This window comes from Grammomys surdaster, unplaced genomic scaffold (assembly GCF_004785775.1).
Source record: "Grammomys surdaster isolate TR1022 unplaced genomic scaffold, NIH_TR_1.0 137, whole genome shotgun sequence".
In the NCBI taxonomy this organism is placed as follows: domain Eukaryota; kingdom Metazoa; phylum Chordata; class Mammalia; order Rodentia; family Muridae; genus Grammomys; species Grammomys surdaster.
Genome location: NW_021604595.1, coordinates 2959385 through 2981681, shown reverse-complemented (window position 1 = coordinate 2981681; position 22297 = coordinate 2959385). Strand labels below are relative to the sequence as shown.

At 44.1% G+C, this 22297-nt stretch overlaps 1 protein-coding gene across 2 annotated transcripts in view; it reads left to right on the top strand.

Moving 5' to 3' along the window:
- The first annotated feature begins 36 nt into the window (after positions 1-36).
- Positions 37-22297, top strand: part of Rnf144b (ring finger protein 144B) — a 56966-nt gene continuing 34705 nt past the window's right edge. The window contains exons 1-2 of one of the 2 annotated variants that reach the window (XM_028763196.1): positions 37-286; positions 13523-13713. In XM_028763196.1, the coding sequence (XP_028619029.1) occupies positions 13549-13713 (165 nt within the window). In that variant the 5' untranslated portion in view covers positions 37-286; positions 13523-13548. The remainder of the gene's footprint in view (positions 287-13522; positions 13714-22297) is intronic. The other variant, XM_028763195.1, reaches the window with a different exon arrangement.

Genomic DNA, 22297 nt, shown 5'->3' with positions numbered 1-22297 from the left:
TAAACGCTCTGGCTGCTGCGCCCCAGCTGCTGGCTGGTTCTGCAAGGTTCCTGCCTGTCAAGACAAGGAGGCGGAGAGGGACTCCTCCTCTTCCCGAGCTGTAGGTCTGGGCGTGGAGTCCGGTGGCGATCCTGCAAAAGTGTAAAGCTGTCAGCCAGGCGGAGCACTCAGGGAGAGGGGAGAGAATGAGAGAGCCCTTCCTCCCCGGTGTTCCAGCTGCCCTGGCTGGCCCAGGCTGGACCTGCTAGAGAGACGCCAGCAGCTCAAGGACCTCAGCTCCAGCCAGGTAGGTCTAGAAGGGGTGCTTGTGCGCAGGATGCAGGCGGTGCAAGCCAGAAAGGCTGCTAAATACGAAGAAGGACGGGACAGAACGGGACCGAGGCTACCCGGTGGTTTTTGCTAATTTCTGTTTCCAGGGTTTAAGCCATGCAGAACTGCATGCATTCCAATGCCTCGAACACCTGTTAGCTTTATTTACTTATTTTTTTTAAATAAGTGCTTTTAGAAAAGGTCGAAACAAATTAGTTTACTTTTTAATAAAGTTATCTTTATAGACTTTATCATAAATTGCATATTGGAGCAGTCCTCTGGTGTGTCTGGAGGAGAGACTGACAGTTGGCTGTCTACTTTCGGTTATTTGGAAATGCACAGTAATATGTTGACACGCAAAGCTATGAATAATACGTTAGGTTATAACGTGGAGTCTGGGCTATACGTTATGGTGATTATTTTTTATCAGGTAATTGCTGATGAGAGAGAGAGAGAGAGAGAGAGAGAGAAGACAGAGAGAGAGAATTGTCCAGTTTTCAAGTTGATGTTAGAATGAAACTGAGCCCGTTTTCACAGAGGATCTCTTGGCTAGTTTCTCCCAGGGCCCCTTTTCAGGGATTCTGCTGTCAGTTTTATGCACGCCCCCTTTACGCGCCGATTTCTCAGAAGACAGTTCTCTGTATGTTTCCATTGGCTGTCCCTTTCTTGGTGCCTTCAGCCTCAGGTACCTTATCAAAACCCGCTGGAACTCTTAACAGGACGGGGTTGGGGGTAGGGGTGGGGGTAGGTGAGGGTGGGGTGGGGGTGGGAGGGGTTCTGGTTAGGCACTTCTGACTGTTGGTTTTAACGCCAGAGGTATGGCCCGAAGGAAAATGCCCTCGGCATTTCTGAAGTAGCAGACGAGGGGTGTCTCTGCCCAGAAGCAAAATAAATGAACTTTGAGATGACTCAGTTTTTAGGGTGTGGGTAAGAGGCAAGAGGAGCCCAGCCAGTCTTCACTGGGCCGCTGGCAGCTAAAGAGTATCTGCTGCAGCTTTCCCTGAGGTGAATCTCTTGTTCTCTGCTTCTCTGATTCTTCGCTGGCTCCCTCCTCCTCACTGGATCTTTGTAAACCTCACTCCTTCTCATGGGCATCAGACCCTTAAATGTTTTTGAAACTACCTTGGACAGAAAGCGAGGGGGAAGAAGAAGGAAAGAAATCCAAAGCAGATCGACCAATGAAGCCACTTGGCGATAGCTGTATAATGAAATCCAAGGCTACCAGTTCCCCCACCTCCTGCCCTTGGGCACCTTTGGTTACCATTTTCTGCTTTTGAGTGGGGATCAAGTTGGAAGTAGTGGAGGGAGGGAGGGAAGGGGCGGGGAGAGAGAGAAAGAGACAGAGAATTAGTTCTGTTTCCAAAGTACCTTCTAAGTGCCTTCACTCGTCCAGAGTTAAGAACAGCAAGATTCATGTGTACAGCGAATGGGAAAAAAAGATGTCAAGTAGCAGAACCCGAGCACTTGGATCGTTATTAAAAATAAACAGTAAGAGAAAACGTAGCCTAAAATCCCCCAGGCTATCACCCTAGATAACTTCGCCTGCACTAGCGTGTTGGAAGGCAGACTTGAGTGTGGTCAAACACCGACCATTTACCCAGGGTTTTACAAATATTTACAGTCATCGATGCCAAATATCTTTGTGCTGAGAGCCCCAAAGAATATTCTCAGCATTCAAAAGCCCTATTCTCATGAATGGTCTCATTTCACTGGCAGTATTTTTTTTTTTTAAAAAGGCATCCAGATTTCTAAACTAGGTCAGTGTAAGACTCGTCTTTTTAAAATAATCAGTTTTGGGATCTCAGATTACAAACCCAGTTTTCTCGGCCAAATTGTACAAGCAAAATGAAAAGTATCCTCTCCCTAGCAAGAAAAAAAAAAGACACTTTATTTTATCTACCCAGCAAGATGATTTAGCTTCCTGGAAAACATCTTTGTTTTTAACAGTGTGAATTCTTTTAATCAGGACAAAAAAAAATGTGTATTTGAAGTTTCTTTCTGGAAAAATTGTTTCAATATTTTAGAAGCCTGGGAACATTTAGACACACTGGGAATTGTTTCTCTGAAGTTTATGTGAGTCCAGCCTTCTGCATCTCCCCTGGCTTTGGCATGGCATCAAGGTCCTCTTAGGTGGGATTCTTGGTATTTGATATCACCGGTGAGGTAGCTGTCAGGAATCATCTGCCCTCAGAGGATGGTGCAAGAGCAAAGTCCAAACCGTTCTGGGGACTGATCCTACTTTGTGTAACTGATTATCCTGGATGTGGGAAAGGGACCAGGCTGCCATGCAAAGTCATGCTTGGCACTTCAAGGAGTGTTTGTCTGATGCTACTGCCCCTCACTCTATAGACTTTTCTTCCAGAGGTTTCTGCCTTAAATTGTAGATACTCCCTAGTTATACTAAGTTACCAATGTCCTTGCTTTTAACTTTATTAGGAGTGAATGTGGATGAGAACCAGGGCTTTAATATATAGTCATAAAATTTGTTTATTGCCAAATGACTCTTTCTAATGCTGAGGACATAAAGGTAGGTAAAAAGTCGTGGCCTCTGTCCTGAAAGAATTGTTGTTATCTTGGAAGCAAATTTCAATAGGTGACAACTTTTAATTTATATTGTTTTTACCAGAATACACAAACTATTTTGATGGTTCTCATTTCAATCATGTGCTTTTTTTGATACTTGATTTTTGATACGGTTTTCCTGATAATCATCTGAGTCTTGCGTAACTAGAGCACTGTGACTGCACCTGTGCCCCTGTAATCTCCCGTTGTCTGCTTTCTGCAGTGCAGAGGTTTAAACTCAAGATCTCATACATGATAATTTGGCTTTCTACCCCTGACCTACACCCTCAGCCTCAAACATTTATGTTAAACGTTTTTTTTTTAAATGCATTATATTGATGGATTGATTGTGAGTATGGAGGTCAAAGGTCAGTTGTCAGAACCTTTCACCTTGTAGGTTCTGGGGATCGAAATTGAGTCGTCAGACTTGGTGGTAAGCACCTTTCCCAGCTAAGCTGTCTCAACAGCTTTAAATGCTTTAATTTATCTTTATCTTTCAGTGGGATATTAGTTTGCTACTAACATTTCTTTTTTCATTTAAATTTGTCATTTACCATTAGCTGGTCATTGAGTAGTTTAAAGCCACCGTGTCACACTGCAGTAGTTATTAAAAACAGAAAACTTGGGAACTGGAGAGATGGCTCTGTAGTGAAGAGGAGGTAGGACCCAGGTTTGGTTCCCAGCATGTACATGGCAGCTCATGCCTGATTGTAACTCAGATTTCAGGGGGGATCTGATGCTTTCTTTTTGGCCTCTGTGGACATCAGTCATACGTGTAGTAGAAACACATACACACAAGCAAAAACAATTATACACATTAAAAAAAAAAGTCTTAAAAACAAAACAGAAACCTCTACAATTCTGAGAGTAAAAGTGACCAGTAGTCCTCCACCAAGGGATGAACGGCTTCTTGTGGGTAATTGGACTCTTTTTTTTCCTTTCTTCTTATTAAAATACTTAATCTATTTCATACACACGCACCTATGTGAGTTTAGGTGCATCATGTATATGCAGGTGCCTTTTAAGTCAGGGAGTATCAGATTCGCCTGGAGCTGAAATTATACATGGTTGTGAGTCACCTGCTGTGGGTGCTGGGATCCATGGTGTGGGTTTTGGGAACTGATCCAGGGTCCTTTGCAAGAGCAGTAAGGGCTTGTAACTGCTGAGCTGTCTCTCCAGCCCTCTCTTTCATGGAGTTGTGGCTAAAAGCATATATCCACAAGGTTTCCTGCATTATTCGACGTTATCTGCTGAGAAGCTCCCCAACCGGCTTTCCTCTCTACCCAGGGGCTGGGTTATCACCTCAGCAGCCTATCTCCTAACAGATACAGAGTTTGGTTCATTGCAGTTTGACTTTCTTTCCTGCATTATGGATCCCAGTCACAAGATTATTTGGGAGAGGAATGCAAGAATATATGCCTCAAACTTTCTTCATTGTGGGAGGTTAGCGACTCTACTTCCACACTGGCCTCATTGAAATTTGTTTCTAATTAAAATTTCTGTGGAAGCTTAAACGTTTTACAGGAGGGAGTAATATTTACATATGCTTTTATTCATTTGGAGAAAAATTTTTTGGGGTTTAGCTGTTCATACTTTGGTGACTGTGGTTTCCTGGTAATGTCCTGACCCTAGAAGGCAGCCCAAGTCTTGTTCTGTGGGGCTTTCTGAAACACCACATCTCCTCCGTCTGTTAATTACATTATTGTCCAACCTGCCTGTCAGAGACATTCCTTCCTGCTCTGGGGCTTTGTTGCTGTGCCAGGCAAGGGGAAGAAAATTATTCAGTGGGGCTGGATGAATAATTGTGGGAGGTGAGAGAACCAACAGTTAAAGAAAGGGGCGGGCGGGACATGGCGGTGGTGAGGAGGGAGCTACTGTGGCGGATGTAAAATCACAGCACCAGGAACAGTGAGCCGTGGGTCTCATGCCCAAGCCTACCATCGTTGATAAGTTTGTATTGCTAGGAAAAGCTGGAATGGACCTCACCCTGCAGTATGAAGGAAACATGGAACAAAGACAAGAAATATGTACATATGTGTGTATATACATATATACATATATTTATTTAAGAGAAGGGAACAGCATTTTGTAAGGATAAAACCAGACACCCCAGATGCACTATATTTTGGAGGGTTCGGAGTTAGCATCCTATGATATATACATGGTCATGTTCACGTATCTCTCCCATTGTATAGAAAACATTTTAAAGTTGGGTCTTATTAAAATAGCTTCCTGGACCTTATTCACTCGTGAATTTGAAACAGTAAACATGCTCTTTGGGAAATAGTCCTGGCTGAGGCTTAAGACACACCCATCCTGGGACTGGGTGGGGGGGGCGTAGTTCTATTGGCAGAATGCTTGACTAGTATGCATGAATCCTAGGCTCAGTCCCCAGCACCATATAAGACCAGGCATGGTGATGCTTGCCTATAATCCTTGCCCTCAGGCGGTAGATAGAGGTTGGAGAATGATGGAGTTCAGGGCCATCCTGGGCTACATGGGACATTGCTCCCTCCTTAAAAATGCTAACATTCCTTTTTCCTCACTCTCTTCCCTCCTTTCCACCCACCAACAAGATGGCAGTGATAGAGTTATACACTGGATAATGGCATTCCCATTCATCGCCTACTTGCTGTGCGTGCAATGGTGGTCCAATCGATCAAAAAATAAAGCGAGCACATTCCTGTTGCCTAGCGAGGACCATAATAAATTCAATATGTGCTGTGAACATTTCCAGTGTAGGCAAAGGCACTGGAGTGCTCATTGCCCAGCAGTACAGACCATACAGTTATATACAACATGCAATAGTTGGCGACGATAATATACAGCAACACTATTGATTTATGTTATGTATGGTTATAGTTTTTTGAGTCTACTAACATTGTGTATTTAAACAGTGTCTTCTGTGAAGCATCAACCCTTGCCCGGCACAGGTTTTACAGGTAGCAGCTTCTCTCATCTTGTCTTTGCCATGTCTCTTATTACAGCCAAAGGCCAGGCCGAGTGGCCCACCCATAGCCTCTGGGTTTGTGTCGTGCACTAGGTGCTCACACAGTGACTAGATCTCCCGTTGTTAAGCAGTGCATGACTGAGTTCACATGTCAGTTCTGTTCCCAGAAGATCGAGGTCCACAAGCTACAAAGTCATGGTCTTTTCTCTGTCCTTGCAACTTTGGTTATGAAGGTTTTGAGACCAAAGAATTGTGGTCTGGTCTTTTGTCTCAGTTTCTCTAGATGAAACCATGAGATTCTGGAGAGGGGAGAAGTCCTTCCCAAGCCACATATCTCAGCACTACTGCTTTGAGGCTGGGGCATAGGTCTTAACACCCATCACATCTAAGACCTAAATATTTCTTGCACTTGCTGATGCCCAGGGAAAAATCCCTTCATGCATCTCCGTTATCAATAACGACCAACTCCATCAGGCGGGACAGCTTGTTTGAACTTCCCGGCCTTGAGCACTATTCCAGTTGCATAGATATGAACTATACTTCAGAAGTTGTGTTTCTCCCAACACTAGTGAGGCTGCCCATGATCTGTCTGTCCTTGCCATCACGGGGCATGCAGAACTGTTGGTGATGTTACTGATATGCACCAGTTCATCTTGTCCCTGAACGATCAGAACACTGGTCACGGAGCCAAGTAGGAAAGAGAAGCACACTGGCTAGCGTGGAGGGCTGCCAGGAGCCTTGCCTCCGTTAGCACCTTCTGCCCTCGCTGTTGCACTAGCTCCGCTCCCAGCGGACTCACCTGTCTTCCTCTAGACCGTGTTTAGAGTAACAGCTTCAGCGATCGCCTAATGGCAGCCATTTACCAGCCTTTTAACCAGTACCATTTAAGTCACCGATAGGTCCTGTTAAAAACATGTGCCAGTAGCTAAAATAAACTACTCCACTGGGCTGTGGTGCAAAGGTCAACACAGTACAGTCAATTTCTGTATCTTCAGGTTCCAAATCTGTAGGTCTGCCAGGGGATCAAAGGTATTCAGAAAGTGGGGCTGGAAAGTTGACTCAAGAGTTAGGAGCAACCATTGCTCTTGCAGAGGACCAATGTTTGGTCCCCAATATCAATATCAAGCAGCACGCCTGCAGCTTGAGCTCCAGGGGATCTGATGGCTTCTCCTGGCTCCTTTTGGCACTACCACACATGACAGACACACTACTAATAATAATAATGAGAAAATAAAAGACTATTTTTAAAAGGTATTCAGAAAGGACCAGCAAAATGGCCCAGCTGATAAAGCCTCCTCCAGCCTGGCAGCCTGAGTTTGATCCCTGGGACCTACATGGTAGAAGGAAAAAACTAACTTCTGCAAGTTACCTTCTAACTTCCATACTGTGCACTGGGCACTGCAGCATGCTCATGCGTCTCCCTCTTTTGAGAAATAATTGTTAATAAACAACAACAATAACAAAAGAAAAACAACCCTCAGAAAATAGTTATATGTGTACTAAGCTTATGCAGAACTTTCTTGTCATTATTTTCTAAACAATACAATGATTATTCACATGACCTTTATATTGTGTTGGGTATTATTTAAGGCTTTCAGAAGGCTATGCATTGATTATGAGCAATACTGTGCCATTTTGTCTAAGGGACATGAGCCATCTCTGAGTTCTGGCATCAGAAGGGAGGGTGTTCTGAACTAAAGCCAAGGGAAAACCACATGGATTTTTACTGTTATGATTAGCCAGTATGGTGAGAACTTTGGATTACTGTTCGCCATCCTACTAGTTCTAGAGTAGACACGACCTGAGACTCTCCATTACACAAACTGGGGTTAGAGCTGTATCACCCCAAGGCCTGCCCTTCACAAAGCCTTCCCTTGGAAGCTCCTTCTGTAGCTATGTATCCAGCCCCTTCATAGGATAACTCAGTGTCTTCCAAAGTCACATCGACATTTTGAAGGCATTCATGCTATTCTTCTTGTGTTTGGTCCTTGTCCTCGGTCACTCCATCATGGCTAGGAATTAAGACCTCAGCACAGGCGAACTGGACTTTTCCTGCCCATCTGGCTCATCAGTACTACCCAGCTGCTTCACTTGGCAGGTGCTCTCCTTTGCTCAGTCTCTGGAATTGTGTGCTGGCCATCTTTCTCCAAATGTTTTGCAAGGTGCTAAGACAATGTAGAGAAATTTCCAGATAACTCTTATTAGTACCCTAAACAAATGCTTTTCCTTCCTTAGATTTTCTTGAATACACACACAGACACACATGCATACACATACACACACACACACACACACTCACATACTCATGTATGCGTACACGGTAACTGCCTTGAGATTCTGGATAGTCAAATAAGCTACATAATTTAAAAATACTCTGACTGTTGGCTCTCACCGCCCTCGGAGTTTCAGGAGCAGATTGCTTTTTCAGGCCTCTAGCAGAATATGAAAATTCCTCATGCATCCCGTGCTTCCAGCACAGCTTCTCAAGATTCCTTTCTTTGGCAAGCCTAATGAAAACACACAAGGGAAGCGACTCTCCTGCCCTTTCCTATCAGGCAGCACTTGCTTCTCATAACAAACGCTTCATGGTGCAAGAGGCACTTGGGGCAGAAAGAAGCTTCTCCGTTCCTGGTAATTTTGTACAAAACAGAACGGTCCAAAGTGGCTTTCCTCCCTCTCCTGATCTGGCCTGAGAGCTAGGTATACGTAAACAAGTGAAACCTGCCACAAGCCTTTGAAAGTTGAAACCCGAAGGCAGCTGCCAGAACTCTCTTCTTTCCAACATGCCCTTGGACTCGCTGCCAAAATTCTTTCCCAAGGGATCCCAGACACCCAATGAGAGGCACAGTTACATTGGGAATAACTGTAAAAGTAATTATAATTGTTACCTTGCAAGTGGTAGGGTGGATAAATCAAGTTGCTTCCTTATCTTAGGTTGGGAGTGTAGGGTATGAGAAAGAACAAGCCACACAAGCCAGCGGGCCTGTCTCAGTGAGCTGGCTGCTCCCTGGAAGGAAGGCCTTTCTTGAAGCCTGAAAGTGAAAGGGGGTGAATTGCCTGTGGCCTATAAAGCAGTTGGATAGGAGGGGTTGGGAGGGGTATCCTAGTTAGGGTATTTATTGATAAACATCATGACCAAAATCAACCTGGAGAGGAATGGGTTTATTTCACTTTGTTAGGGTCACACTGTCACTGAGAGAAGTCAGGACAGGAACTCGAACAGGGCAGAATCCTGGAGGCAGGAGCGGATGCAGAGGCCATGAAAGAATGCTGCTTGCTGGCTTGTTCCACATGGCTTGCTCTGCCTGCTTTCTTCTAGAACCCAGGATAACCAGTCCAGGGATGGCTCCACCCACAGTGGGCTGGGACCTCCCACACCCTAATTATTAATCAAGAAGGTGTCCTACAAGACTTCCCACAGACCAATCTGGTGAGAGCATTTTCTAAAATGAGGTTCATCTTCTCAAATGAATCTAGCTTGTGTCAAGCTAGCAAATAATGAACCCAGACAGAATGTCCACAGTTCTCTCATGGGTCCTTCCTCCAAGCTTCATGTGACTTGCTAGGTAGTTAGGGTGGGAGGCTGAGGTCCTGCCAGAGGTTTCCTGTGGTAGAGAATGTGAATCTTTAGATAAAGGACAAGACACACTAGCAAGCTCTGTACACATTCATGGCCTCTAGTGTGGGAACCCCATCAGAGGATTGTTACAGGCTTTCCCTGCTTACTGCTTTAAAAACTCATTTCCAATAAACTAATGGTAGGAGAATTTCTTGTTGGGGATTGATCTATCTATCTATCTATCTATCTATCTATCTATCTATCATCTATAACACTTACTGTTAGTTTTCCCCAAAGGAAAAAGTCAAGCCTGATTTTCAGACTGTTTCTAGGATGACCTTAGACTTCTGTTATAGGGCTTGGGAGGGATCAAGGAAGGACCGACCTTGGATCTCACCCCAAGAACAAGCACTAACTTCTCTACTTGCTCTTTCTTATACAGTGGTAGCTTGGCGTTTTGTTTTTATTCAATGCTATTATTTGAAAATGTTTAAAATCTATCACTTTAGGGAATTAGTGTTAATTCCTGAAGAGTTGCTTTGGATTATTCAAACCCTGAAAGAATGAAACACATCGCTTCTCTCCTGTGTCCCACTGAGTTACAGGGATGCCTTTTAAAAGACTTTGTATTCTTTCAAAAATGTGTTTCTGCAGTGTAAAATTGTTTATGTTTTAAATATTTTTTATATAAATATGTTTTACTTTTGAATCCTTTCATAACTTTTTTTCTTATCTTCTAGGCAGGTAACTCACAAACTAAAGAGTAAAATCATGGATATACTTAGAGACAGGATTGGATTTCAGTAGATCTTGTTTAATACAACCAATAGTTCTGTCTTAAAAACACAAGTATGAGTGAGCCATGTGTGCAGACCTTTAATCCTGCCACTTGAGAGGCAGAGGCAGGTGGATCTCTGGGAGGTCATCCTGGTCTATACAGAGTTCTAGGATAGACAAGGCTACATAGAGAGACACTGTCTCAAACAAACAAACAAACAAACAAACAAGTAAACAAACCACAAGCATGTCTAAGGTACCTCAAAAGAGATACCCAGTTATGTCTGCATTCTCAGAAATACATTAAAAATTTGTCCCAGATAGCCAGTGAGATATCTCAGCAATTAGAGGCACTCTGAGTACCAGCCTTACAACCTGGGTTAGTTCCAAATCCCACAGTCAAGTCCCTGGAGCTTAGTTTCGAAGCAGAGGACCAACTCTCTCATATTATCCTCTGACCTTAGGAATACACCATGGCAACACACACACACACACCTTTAAATTACCCCTCTATGAAGTTTCCTTTTAGAAAGCAATACCAGGCAAGGCCATCAGAAAGTGAGCAGTAGCCAGATTTGAAGAATACCATCGTTTCTTCAGGGTAGCATCCTCCAACTAGCATCTTAAATTCCTTCTCCATTATTTATTTATTTATGACCCATGTTCTCACTATAGAGCCCAGGTTGACTTTGAACTAAAAGTTCCCTTACCTCTGCCTCCTGACTTCTGGAATCAAAATGGTGTGCCACCGTGCCTAGCTCTAGTTGGCTCTGAAGGGTAATTGATATTTGAGGTCTGAGGTGGTTCTGAGTTGTGAGTTCCTGTTGCCGTACTCAGGAAGCACTTACTGGTTGCATTCAGATGAGAAGACACGGTGAGGGGGAAATTGGTAGGTCTGTGAGAGTGATGTACTGGGAAGTCTTAGGAAGATGACCAAGTGATCATTAGCTAGCCACAGCCTGGGAAGAAGTGGCATAACTTTTATCTATCTATATCTATCTATCTATCTATCTATCTATCTATCTATCTATCTATCTATCCATCCATCCATCTATCTATCTACGTACCTATCTCTCTACCTGCTTTCTTAGCTCTTCTATGGCCCTAATGGGGAGTCTGAAATCTCAAAGTCTCAAGGTTGACGTGTGCATTAATTTGATTTGAGTTTGCCCTTGGGCGATAGCTCTTTAATCCTTAGTAGAATGAGCACATTGAGTCTTGAATTTTATTGCTCTTTATCCAGAAATAGCATGCCTTCTATATTGGAAACTATTGGTTAGCGTCCCCTTAACTTATTATTATTATTTTTTACAAAGTTCTTTCTTTTTATTCATTTATTTTATTTATATGAGTACACTGTCGCTGTCTTCAGACACACCAGAAGAGGGCATCAGATCCCATTACAGGTGGTTGTGAGCCACCATGTAGTTGCTGGGAATTGAACTCAGGACCTCTGGAAGAATAGTCAGTGCTCTTAAATGCTGAGCCATCTCTCCAGTCCCCCCCCCCCCTTAACTTATTTTTGACTAAGTCATCTATTACTGCTTGGAAGGTTATTAAGGTTAATAAAGGCTGGCATGTTCTGGCTAGTGAGCAAAGATCTCATTAGCTTTCCCTTTTTCTGTTACCTCCAAGTTTTTCTTCCATACTTGTTTTGTTGTTCTTGTATAAGTCGTTGTGGTGCTCATCTGATGTTCCCATCAGTGTATATGGTGATTGTCCCATAAGACAGTAATACAGTTGAAAACTTCCCATCCCACAGTGGAATCTATAGCTGTCATAATGTTGTAACTTAACACATTACCCACATTTGTGTGACCCTGGTATAAACAAACCTGTAGCATTAACAGTCGTAAACAGCATATACAATTATGTATAGTGAATAATGACTGGTTTACGATAATAAGAAACTATGTTAATAGCTTATATATTTATTCTACTATACCTCTTATTCATATTTTAGTGGGTATTTTTTTAAGTCACATCCTCACATATCCTGTATTTGCTGTGTCTCTTAGCTGCATTGATTCTTCATATGCTTGCCATATTGTGTTCATTCATCTATTGATGTGTGCTTAGTTTGATTTCCCTCTGGCAGTCATGGATAATGCTGCTGTGAATAATATTAATAATGCAAAGATGTAGAAATAACCCCTTAATCCCCCGACTTCAGTTCTCTTGGAAACACATACCCAGAAGTAGAATTGCTGAACCACACAATCATCTCTTCCTGGTGTTTCTGAGGATGAACTCAGGGCCTTATACATCCCAAACACATGTTGTACCACTGAGCTACAGCCCATCCCATTTGGTAGTTCTTGAACTTTCTTTCAAGAGACGTCCTTTGTAAGTATTTTCTGAGCAAGCAGCAGTGACTGTAGTGATTGTAGTGATGTACTATATTGATTACCTTCCTGTTACTATGGAAAAATACCATGACCAAAAGCACCTTAAGGAAGAGTTTATTTTGGCTAATGGTTCCAGAGGGTTCGAGTCCATCATGGTGACGGTGGCATGGCTGCAGGTAGCCAGAGCTGGAAGCTGGCCACTCACCTTTCCTTGGCACCCCAGGTAACAGAGTGAACTAGAAGCGGGTGAAGCAATAAACTCTCAAAGCCCATACCTCCTAATGGTAGGTTTTGTAACCTCCTTAAACAGCACCACCAACTGGGGACCAAATACACGAGTCTATGGGGGGACATTCCTCATTCAAACCACTGCTTGTCCCTCCCAAATGGAATGTTTGTTTATGGTACTAATTTCCTATCTTCTCTGCCAGCTTTACAAGGCACAGTCAACAGTACATTATGTGATGTTTTAAGATAGATGCACACACACACACACACACACACACATACACACACACACACACAATGAGGAAATCAAGATTGTTAATGTAACCGTCACCTCTCACGCTTAAAATCTGCTCTCCACAACTGCCAGGCTCACCACGCTGCTAGTGTTATTAGCTGGAGTCACTGTCTGGTACTATTTATTGTTTTCCAAAGCTCGCTCATCCCGTCCACCTGGAATTGTGCATGTGACCAACATCTCATGTCCTCCCCTCCCCGTCTAGTGATCATTTCACTCCCATAGCTACAAGACAGGAATCAGGACAGTGAGGTGAGTGAGGTCAGCTTAAATTTCAGGGCTCTGGGAAGACCTTGCCGAGGCCAGGCATACTCCATCCCACAGTTCTCAGAAACACTGAAGTGGACTTTTAGAAATCACTGAGGGTGAGGATTTGTTCAACCAGACCCCCAAATACACGTATTTCCCGTCAGCTGTATTGATGGTGATAACATTCCTTATTTTATTATTTATTTATTTGTTTGTTTGTTTGTTTATTTATTTATTTTCTATAGGGATAGAGGAGGCTGAGGATAGGCTGATGGACTCTGCCGATGGGCTCCAGTGTCTGACCATGACTGAGGAAAACCCACCCTCTGGAGACCTGATTCCGGCCCCACTCGTCACTTGCAAACTTTGCCTGTGTGAACAGTCTCTGGACAAGATGACCATGCTCCAGGAGTGCCAGTGTATCTTCTGTACACCTGTAAGTTCTCCTCAATGTTTGTATTGTGGGAAAGTCATAAAGAGAAGCATCATGAAAGTTAGAGGATGCGTTTCTGTGACATACCGAGTTCGCTGTAGGCTGACCCTTACTCTGGAAAGCAAACATATTCAGTATGGCACCAGGGTCTAATGCATTGCTAGGGAACTGCTGTATCCTGACCCTTGAGCTTTCGAGACAAGATGTGCCTATGTACATATGTAGCTCCAGTTTGCTTTTAACTTGCAATGTATGTAGCCCAGGCTGGACTTGAACTCAGATCCTCTTGCTCAGTCCCCCCAGGCTCTAGATGACCCACCACATCCATAGAGATGTAACTATTGAGTAAGTAGAGACTTTCTGTTCTGAAGATTCTAGTTCAGGATGAAAATAAAACATTCAGCATGTCCCAAGTTAACTGTGATCTCTGAGAAGTTCTCCTACTGTTCTGAGTGATAAAGAAAAAAAAATCAGGAAATAACGCATGAATTTTCTTTCAGATCTTCTATTCTTTTACTTCTAAAAGGTGCTGAATAATTCCTCCTCTGCATTAGGAAACAGCAACAACAATGATACGGGTGTCCAGGGATGAACCTGCCTCTTTTAGTGATGTTTGTGAACACTGTCTGTCCCCTTTGTTACTGGTTTCCAAAAAGAATACTTGGTAGTATATCAAGACAGGGAACAGAAGGATGGGATGCCCTAGGACTGAAGGACGGCAAAGAGCGGCACCATTTATTTATCTAGCACACATCTGTCAGGTAGCACTTGTGTCCTAGAACTGTTCTCGGGTACCGGGAATTCTCAGTTATAGAAACAAAACCCAGAAAAGATCTTTCCTCTTGGGAGTTTATAAACCTGTGGGTCATGACCCCAGAGGGGCTGCATATCAGACACCCTGTACACCAGATGTTTACATTACAATTCATGACAGAAGCAAATTTTCAGTTATGAAGTAGCAGCAAAAATAATTGTATTGTTGGGAGGGGGGGTCACTTCAACATGAGAAACTGTATTAAGGGCTCACAGCATTAGGAAGGCTGAGAACCATTGTTGCAATTCGTCAAAAGAGAGCTACAAAACAAACACCAAACACAGTAAGCAAGAGAGTTATATAAAATTGGGAAAGCAGGCTTGAGAGGAAAACAGAATCCAGTAAAGGAGAGAAGGGGTGTGGGTCTAGGGAAGACTCTGAGGTTTAGAAGGGTTAGGAGTCATATTGATGTTACCCTCCCTCTTGCCAGTATGTGGTACTTTACAGAAAGGGAGGAAGATGTCCTGCCATCCCTGGAAGACCATTTTCTTTTGGTCCTGCTTACATTCTGAACCTGACCATCAGCAGTGAGAGCTTCTCTGTCTGTCTTACATGTTTTTGACCCTTCCCCTCCTTGGAAAATATGGATCAGAAGCAACATTTAGTGATACCAGGATGGAAGTTTTCCTCTGAGGGTGCCTGCTGTTTCAGGGCAGGATATGAGAGTCAGTTTTTGCTAGGCCAGTTCACAGTGCGGAACTCAAGCTTGCGCGTCAGTGCTGGGAAAAGAAGACCCAGCCAAAGGCTGCATTTCATCTTTACAAGAAGCTAATGTTGACACAGTATTGTGTCAGTAGATTTTAGTTTCTAATTAAAAACAGTACAACTGTTTCTCATTTCTCCTTCAGTGACTTGGGAGTTAGAGTCTGAACCATCACATTATTCTGTCATCTGGATTCATATTTACTGTTACAGAGGGCTCAAAAGCAGGGAGCCAAATGGCTTGATAATTTTGGTACTCCTCCATTTTCTGGAACTTTTTGTACCTAAAAGCATTAACCTTCCCTGGCCTCCTGATACCTCATTACCTGTGATCTACCAAAATAGTAAGCTGAGCATGCGTGATTGCATTAGTGCCTGCAAATTTGCAATTAGAATCAGACTTGCCTGAAGTACTGCTCGATGATTTTTACCGTTAGAGATTTATTTTTTATTCCTATGCCAAGCATGATACAAAAGTGTGTCTAGGTGCTAGTGAGGCGGCTCAGTGGTGAGGAACACTCGCTGCTTTTTTGCCAAGGTCTTGAGTTCCGTTCCCAGTCTTTGCCACTTTTTATTTTTAATTATTTTTTATTTTAAATTTTTTTCTTTTAGTTTATATGTATGAGCATTTTTCTTTCATGTACATCTTGGTACCACACATGCATCTGGTGCCCAGGGAGGTCAGAAGAGAGCGGCAGATTTCCCAGACGGGGAGTTAAAGTCAGTTAGGAGCTGCCACGTGGGAACTGGGCCTGGGTCCTCTGGAAGAGCAGTCAGTGCTCATAACCCAGAGCCACAGAGCCATCAGCCTTCGGTCATCTGATGTAGGTAATTCTGATTCTAAATGACATCAGAGAAAAGAGTGCAGTACATATCTCTGCCAGTAGACCATCCCATTGGATGTTCTACTTGTGGAGATGGTTTCTTCTGTTTAACTCCATGCTTGGCTTTAATATGGAGGAAAGGTGTAGCATCAAGCAAGGGAAGCTGAGGATAAAGACATGGGCACAGCCCTTACTCAGAAGGATGGAATCTAGGGTTTAGGTACACAGTGGAGTCAGAGGTATAGATATGCCAGGATTACAGCAAGAGAGACCACATCATTTCCTTCTTGTGGCCTGAAGGCTAAATATCTCAGGAAGGTCGCAAATTAATAATCAACAGAATGCAGAAAGTTTCTCTCCCCTTTTTTTCTTTTCTTTGTTCTCGTTTGTCAATAAAAATAACGGAAACATGAAAATCCACGCTTCCCCTCTATCTTAGTTAGGGTTTCTATTAGCTGTGAAGAGACACCGTGACCACAGTAAGTCTTATAAAGGACAGCATTTAATTGGGACTGGCTTACATGTAAGTTCAGAGATGTAGGTCATTGTTAGCATGGTGGGGACCTGGCGGCCACACCCACTCCAGCAAGGCCACACCCACTCCAGCAAGGCCACACCCACTCCAGCAAGGCCACACTCACTCCAGCAAGGCCACACTTCCATAGTGCCACTCCCTAAGAGTCTATTTGGGCTATTTCTTTCAAACCACCACACCTTCTCTGGCTCTTTTCTTTCCTTTTTTGAGGAAGAGCCTTGTTGTATAGCATTGGCTAGACTAGTACTTGGTGTATAGCCCAGACTGGTCTCAAACTTCTGACAGTCCTCCTGCCTCAGCCTCCCAAGGATTAAGAGTTTAGGCATCAGCTGTCACACTGGGCTCATTCACAGCTCCTGCAACTTTTTCTTTCCGATCATTCTGGACACTTCAAGTCAAGGGAAAAACCCGACAAGAGTCAGTTTTCAAAGTGGTGGAAATCCTGGGTCTGCTCTCTGGCGGGCAGGGCTGGCCTCAGGTTTACTTTGGACGCCGTGTCAGCCATGAATGAAGAATAATGCGAGCACAGTTGTTGCTTGTTTTTATAACCTAGATAATTTCACCTGGAAAGAGTTGGTATGTTGGGCATGGCCTATTTGCCTTCCAGATTAAAAACAGTATGTGTTGAGTGAAAAGAAAATAGAGTCCAACCATATTCCTACCTTTTCCATTACCCTTTATTGGCTCAGCTCGGGGTGGTCAGAATTTTTTTTTTTTTTTTTTTACTATTCATTTTTTGCAGCCAAATGGATTTTCCAATGTTTAAAAAGTCAGAGGAAACATACAACTTCTTCAATCAAGCCCTTCTTTCCTTCAGGGCCTGTTGGGTGACCTTTAAGAAAAGCCCCCCCAGATGGTCTGGGAGACATAGTTCAGGAATAACTGCCTATGTGTGTGTGTTTGTATGTGTGCACGCGATCAGTAATGGAAACGAAGCTGAGAACCTGCAGTTCTTCTTTCCCAGATTCTAACTGATGCTATTTCCCTCCTCCTCCTCCTCTTCCTCCTCCTCCTCCATCCTCCTCCTCTTCCTCCTCTTCCTCCTCCTCCTCTTCTTTCTCCTCCTCTTCCTCCTCCTCCCTCTCCCTTCTTCCCTTGCAGTACAGCACATTTGTGTCAGAGAGCCCAGAAACGATGATGGGAGAGCCAGACTCAGTCATGCTTTGCCATCCAGTGGTGTAGGATCTGGGGCAAGTTCAAGCTGACTTCTGCTTTTGAGCAAGAGGAGGTCATAATGCCCGTTGTCGGGTAGCCCACAAGGCACCAGAGGGAATCTTAATGAAGGAGCTAGCTCACTTCCAGACCCGGAATAAGCTGGCACCACGGTGGTTCTCTTCCCCACATTCCACTCTGTCTTTTAAACTGTGTCAGAGCAAGCAATGCTGTGAAGATGTGAGTTTGACCACCTTCCTCATCAGCCATCTGCCAAAAGGTGGATGGACACACACACACACACACACACACACACACACACACACACACACAGGCTATGGCTGCACTTTTAAACGTAAATTCCAAAAGTAGATCAGGAGTCACAACACAATAACAAGAATAAAACATCAGTAAGATATTTTATTCACTTAAGGTAAGATATTCAGTTAGGGGATGGTTTAAACCTTTTTTAAAAAAAGATTAAACAATCAGGTTAGCAAAAAAGTACTCAATACCTAGTTTTTTTTATCATATCAAACAAACTTAATATTTTAGCACAAGTAACTGTACAGAATATATACAATACACAGAAGTTCACAAACCAAACACCAGGTTCAGAACAGATTTGAAAAGAAAAACATGGTATCCACATTGATTACAGTAATTCTAAAGACGATAGTAACATTGGATGGGCAATTCTAAAGGTGAGGCAACGACCACATCTTTGGCAGAATCTTCTGGAGCCGTCATTATTTGTCAGTCTGGAGGCGTTAGCTTCTTTGTTTGTTTGTTTTTTGGTTCAGTTTTTAATGGTGAAAAGACCTGGCCATTTATAGTAAATTTTACCTAGAACTCACTAGAACTATAAAAAATATGGAAGCATCTTATTGCAGGATGACATCCCAGGGCCCTTTTCTGTTCTCCTGACCACACCACCTCCAGTTTTTCCTGAAGCTTTGTAATCAATCTTTCCCCTGTCCTGGTTCCCACATTTTTGATTGATCCTGGAAGGATGGACAGATGTATCCTGTTACTCCATCATCCTGTAGATTCTGAGTCTAGGCTACATGAATTCTCCTAGCATAGATACCCAAGGTTGGATGCATACTTTTCCCCAGCTTTGCTTTTGAGTAGTCAGCCATCAGCCAGATGATGTGCCGTGTACAATGACCTCAGTGTGCTCTTTGTTTATGTCTGTTTTAATGATTATGTGACGGCTTTTGTGTCTACCCAGTTAAATCGTTAAATCGCTGGCTTAAAATGCCAGTTTTGATGTTGTTTTCCTCCTGACGACTGAGGTGGCTGCCAGGTCAGGTGGCATCTGGAGGATAAAAATGGATAGCAACAGCATGAGAAATAGGTTAGAGATGACTCAAGAAGGCACTGACTTCCTGGACCTGTGATCTCATCCGGGGCCTGTGCTCGCTACTCACGTATTCAAGGCAAATAGTAAATAATGTGCCAAGGGAGGAAGAGAAGCACAGAAAGCCACAGTCCCAGGGGCCTAAGGACACTGTCAAAGCTTCACTGTCCTAGAATTGGCAGGTATGTTAGGTTGCCTGGGTTCCCTAGGGAGGCACATGTAGTGTGTGTGTGTGTGTGTGTGTGTGTGTGTGTATGTGTGTGTGTATGTGTGTGTGTGGAGGGGAGATAGTCCCAGTGAGAGGATGGGAGAAGATCAGTGCCCAGTGTCTCAAACAGAGGGAGGGGAGGGAGGAAGAGAGAGACAGACAAGAGTCAGAAAGTAAGAACAGGGTAATCTGCTTTGCCTAGCCTCCTGGCTGCAGCCTAGTTCTTCTGTTTTGTGACCGCCATTATGTGAGCAAGCTGCCACAGACTGAGCCTCTCCTGCCACCACGCCTCTCTTTTACCTAGGATGCATAAAAACTCGAAGAGCCATGAGCCCAGCATCTCTGTCCTCCTCTCCATTATGTATTTTGTGACAGTATCATGAGACATAGGGAACATAGAGTGCAAATATAACAACCCAAGCCAGAACTGACAGAGGCTTGGAAGAGCCAGCCGTGTCTCAGAGCTAAGGGCACGGTGGATTGAACAAGGGATGGAGTCAACCAGACAACATCACCAGCTGGCGCACTAAACTAACAAAGGAAGGAGGGGAGGGTGCTCTAGCAGAGACACATGGAGACACCAGTTGCCTCCCGTTGAGAGGTAGGAGCAGGTGATCTGCATAGATACCTTAAGAAACCTGATATCACTGTCCTGATGGGTAATAAAGAGGAGAAATGGGACATAATAATGATTTATGTACTCCAGACGGTAGAGTTGGGATCTGTCATACCTTAGAAGTTGAGAGGCCTGGTGCTGCCCCAGGTCTCCTTGCTGCCCGCTGCCCTTTCCCATCCTCCTCCAGCATGCTTGCTCTCTGCCCATCTTCCACCCTATTCCAAACTTGCCCTCACCACCTTCTTGCAAATAAAGCCTCCAGCAGCTCTGTCTTTCCTTTGGCACTGTCCCATGACCCTCTGTCTGGTTTCTGCCTGTTGCTTCTCTGTAGGCTCGTGCCCAGGTAGAGGCCAACTGCTAGCTACGCAGTTCAGAATATTTTTCTTTGTTGCCTCCTCTCCCCCTCCTACGCCCCCACAAAGCTGAACTTCTTTCTTGGGACACTCAGGGTCCCACCAACACCACCATCAAACAATCTGCTATACACCTTTCGGTCTCTGCCCCTTGGGAAACTTCTGTTGACCTCTTCCTTGTGGTTTGGTTGGGTCCCCACATGATTCCACACCCTGCCTCCTTTACCTCAGGTTCTATTCCCCCAAAGCTGTGCTGGAGACCTCTGATGCCTGTCTTTCGCTCTGTGATCCCCACTGCACCATGGGTACCAGTGCATGGGTAGAATCTGGACTAAGGATAGGTTCAGAGAAATTGGGAAGAGATCAATACATTATTAACCCTGGTGACTTTTAAGAAGTTTTTTTCAAGCCCCTGACTGGTTTTCGTGTTTGGACAGCTATCCCCCTCTGATCCGTGATCAGGTAAACATGTTGGTCAGTTAAACACGTGGTCGTGCAGAGTTAAATATGAGTAAAGCTGTGCCTTAGAGAACTTGAAAGTTCCCTGGGGAGGGAAGTAGGAGGGACCTGGGAGGGCTTGGGGGAGGGGAGGGAACATGATCAAAATATATTGTATGTTAAAAAAAAGTTTAATCACTTTTAAAATATAGTAGAAAAACATAGAAGGACGAGAGTCTCAATCAGATGTTGGTCTAAACCTCAAATTCTGTAAGTATTAGTCATGAGAATGGAGGCTCAATTACTCATGTGGTCTGTGTGAAATGGGATGATACCAGTTTCGGGGTTTCTGTGAAAGCGCAGCGAGAGATTTTTCAGATGTAAGCTCTGCTTGTCACCTTCCTGTCAGGAAGGCCCGAGACAATGAACCAAATGCAGGAGAACTGTGGCTTAGGCACATAGCATAACTGGTTCCGGTGCGTTTGGCTTGTGGTGACGTCAGCACATTGAGGCAGAGGTGCTTGACAGAGAAAGCCCCTACCTCATGGTTACGTGAGCAGCAAACAGAAAGAACAGGGTCCCTGAGTCCCCCTTTGGAAGTCACCCCACCTCATCCTAATGCCAAAATGAATTCCGAGAACATTGGTGGGGTGGAGACCTGAAAGTTAGCTGAGTCGCAAAGGTCCAAAGGTCCATCCGTGCAATCCCGTGACACTGGGGATTCAATCCATTGTGAGTTTCAGCGGGGATGCAGTCCTCGAAGCTCAGCAGATCCCAACCGTAGCCCTCTTCTTCATCACATAGCTCTTTCTGTTTACCCCACCATGTTTCATGTTTGTTACATGATTCAGATACTGATGCTGAGTTCCCCGGAAGAAGACAGTGCTCCCTGCATTCACATAGATGAGGCCGGATGGCTGTATTCTGTCTATTTAATCATGGCTGGAGAGATTTTTATGAACCTTTATCAATTGGTATTTTGTTTCCCTTCCCATTTCTGAGACTGCGTTCACATCCGAGAGGCTGAGAGGTACTGGGTAAGAGTTTAGGTCAGAACTCTCATGAGAGGAGGACGGAGGAGGAGGAGATGGATAAGCGTTGGCCATGTGGAATAGGGGCATGCTTATTCTCACTGCCCGTGCCAGGTCCCGTGCCAGCTGAGGACTTGCAGCTCTGAGGGTAATGCTTCCTTAGAGGAAGTGGAAAGATGTAAACTTGGCAAGCCCATTTGTTTTCTTTGTCCTTGGGCTATGGGAGTTTTCTGTGTGTCATAGGACACATAGTGGCTGGGCCAGATTGTGTCTCCTTTGGACTAGAGAAAGATTTGATAAGAGATTAAGCCCTGATGGGGCAAAGGGAAAGCCTCTGAGGTCCACAGGGGAGTTCTTGAGTCGCCTGTGTTGGAAGTAGGTGTCCACCATGAGAGACACCTGCTCTGGTGGAATGTTCTTCCAGTTTCCAGATCTCATGGCTTCATTGTGAGGGCTGGGCCAGTTTCTCCTGTCATCGCACGTCTTAGTGTAGGTATTTCATGATCATTTTAGATGAAGACAGGAGTGTCTGATTGTTCTCCATTGGTGGG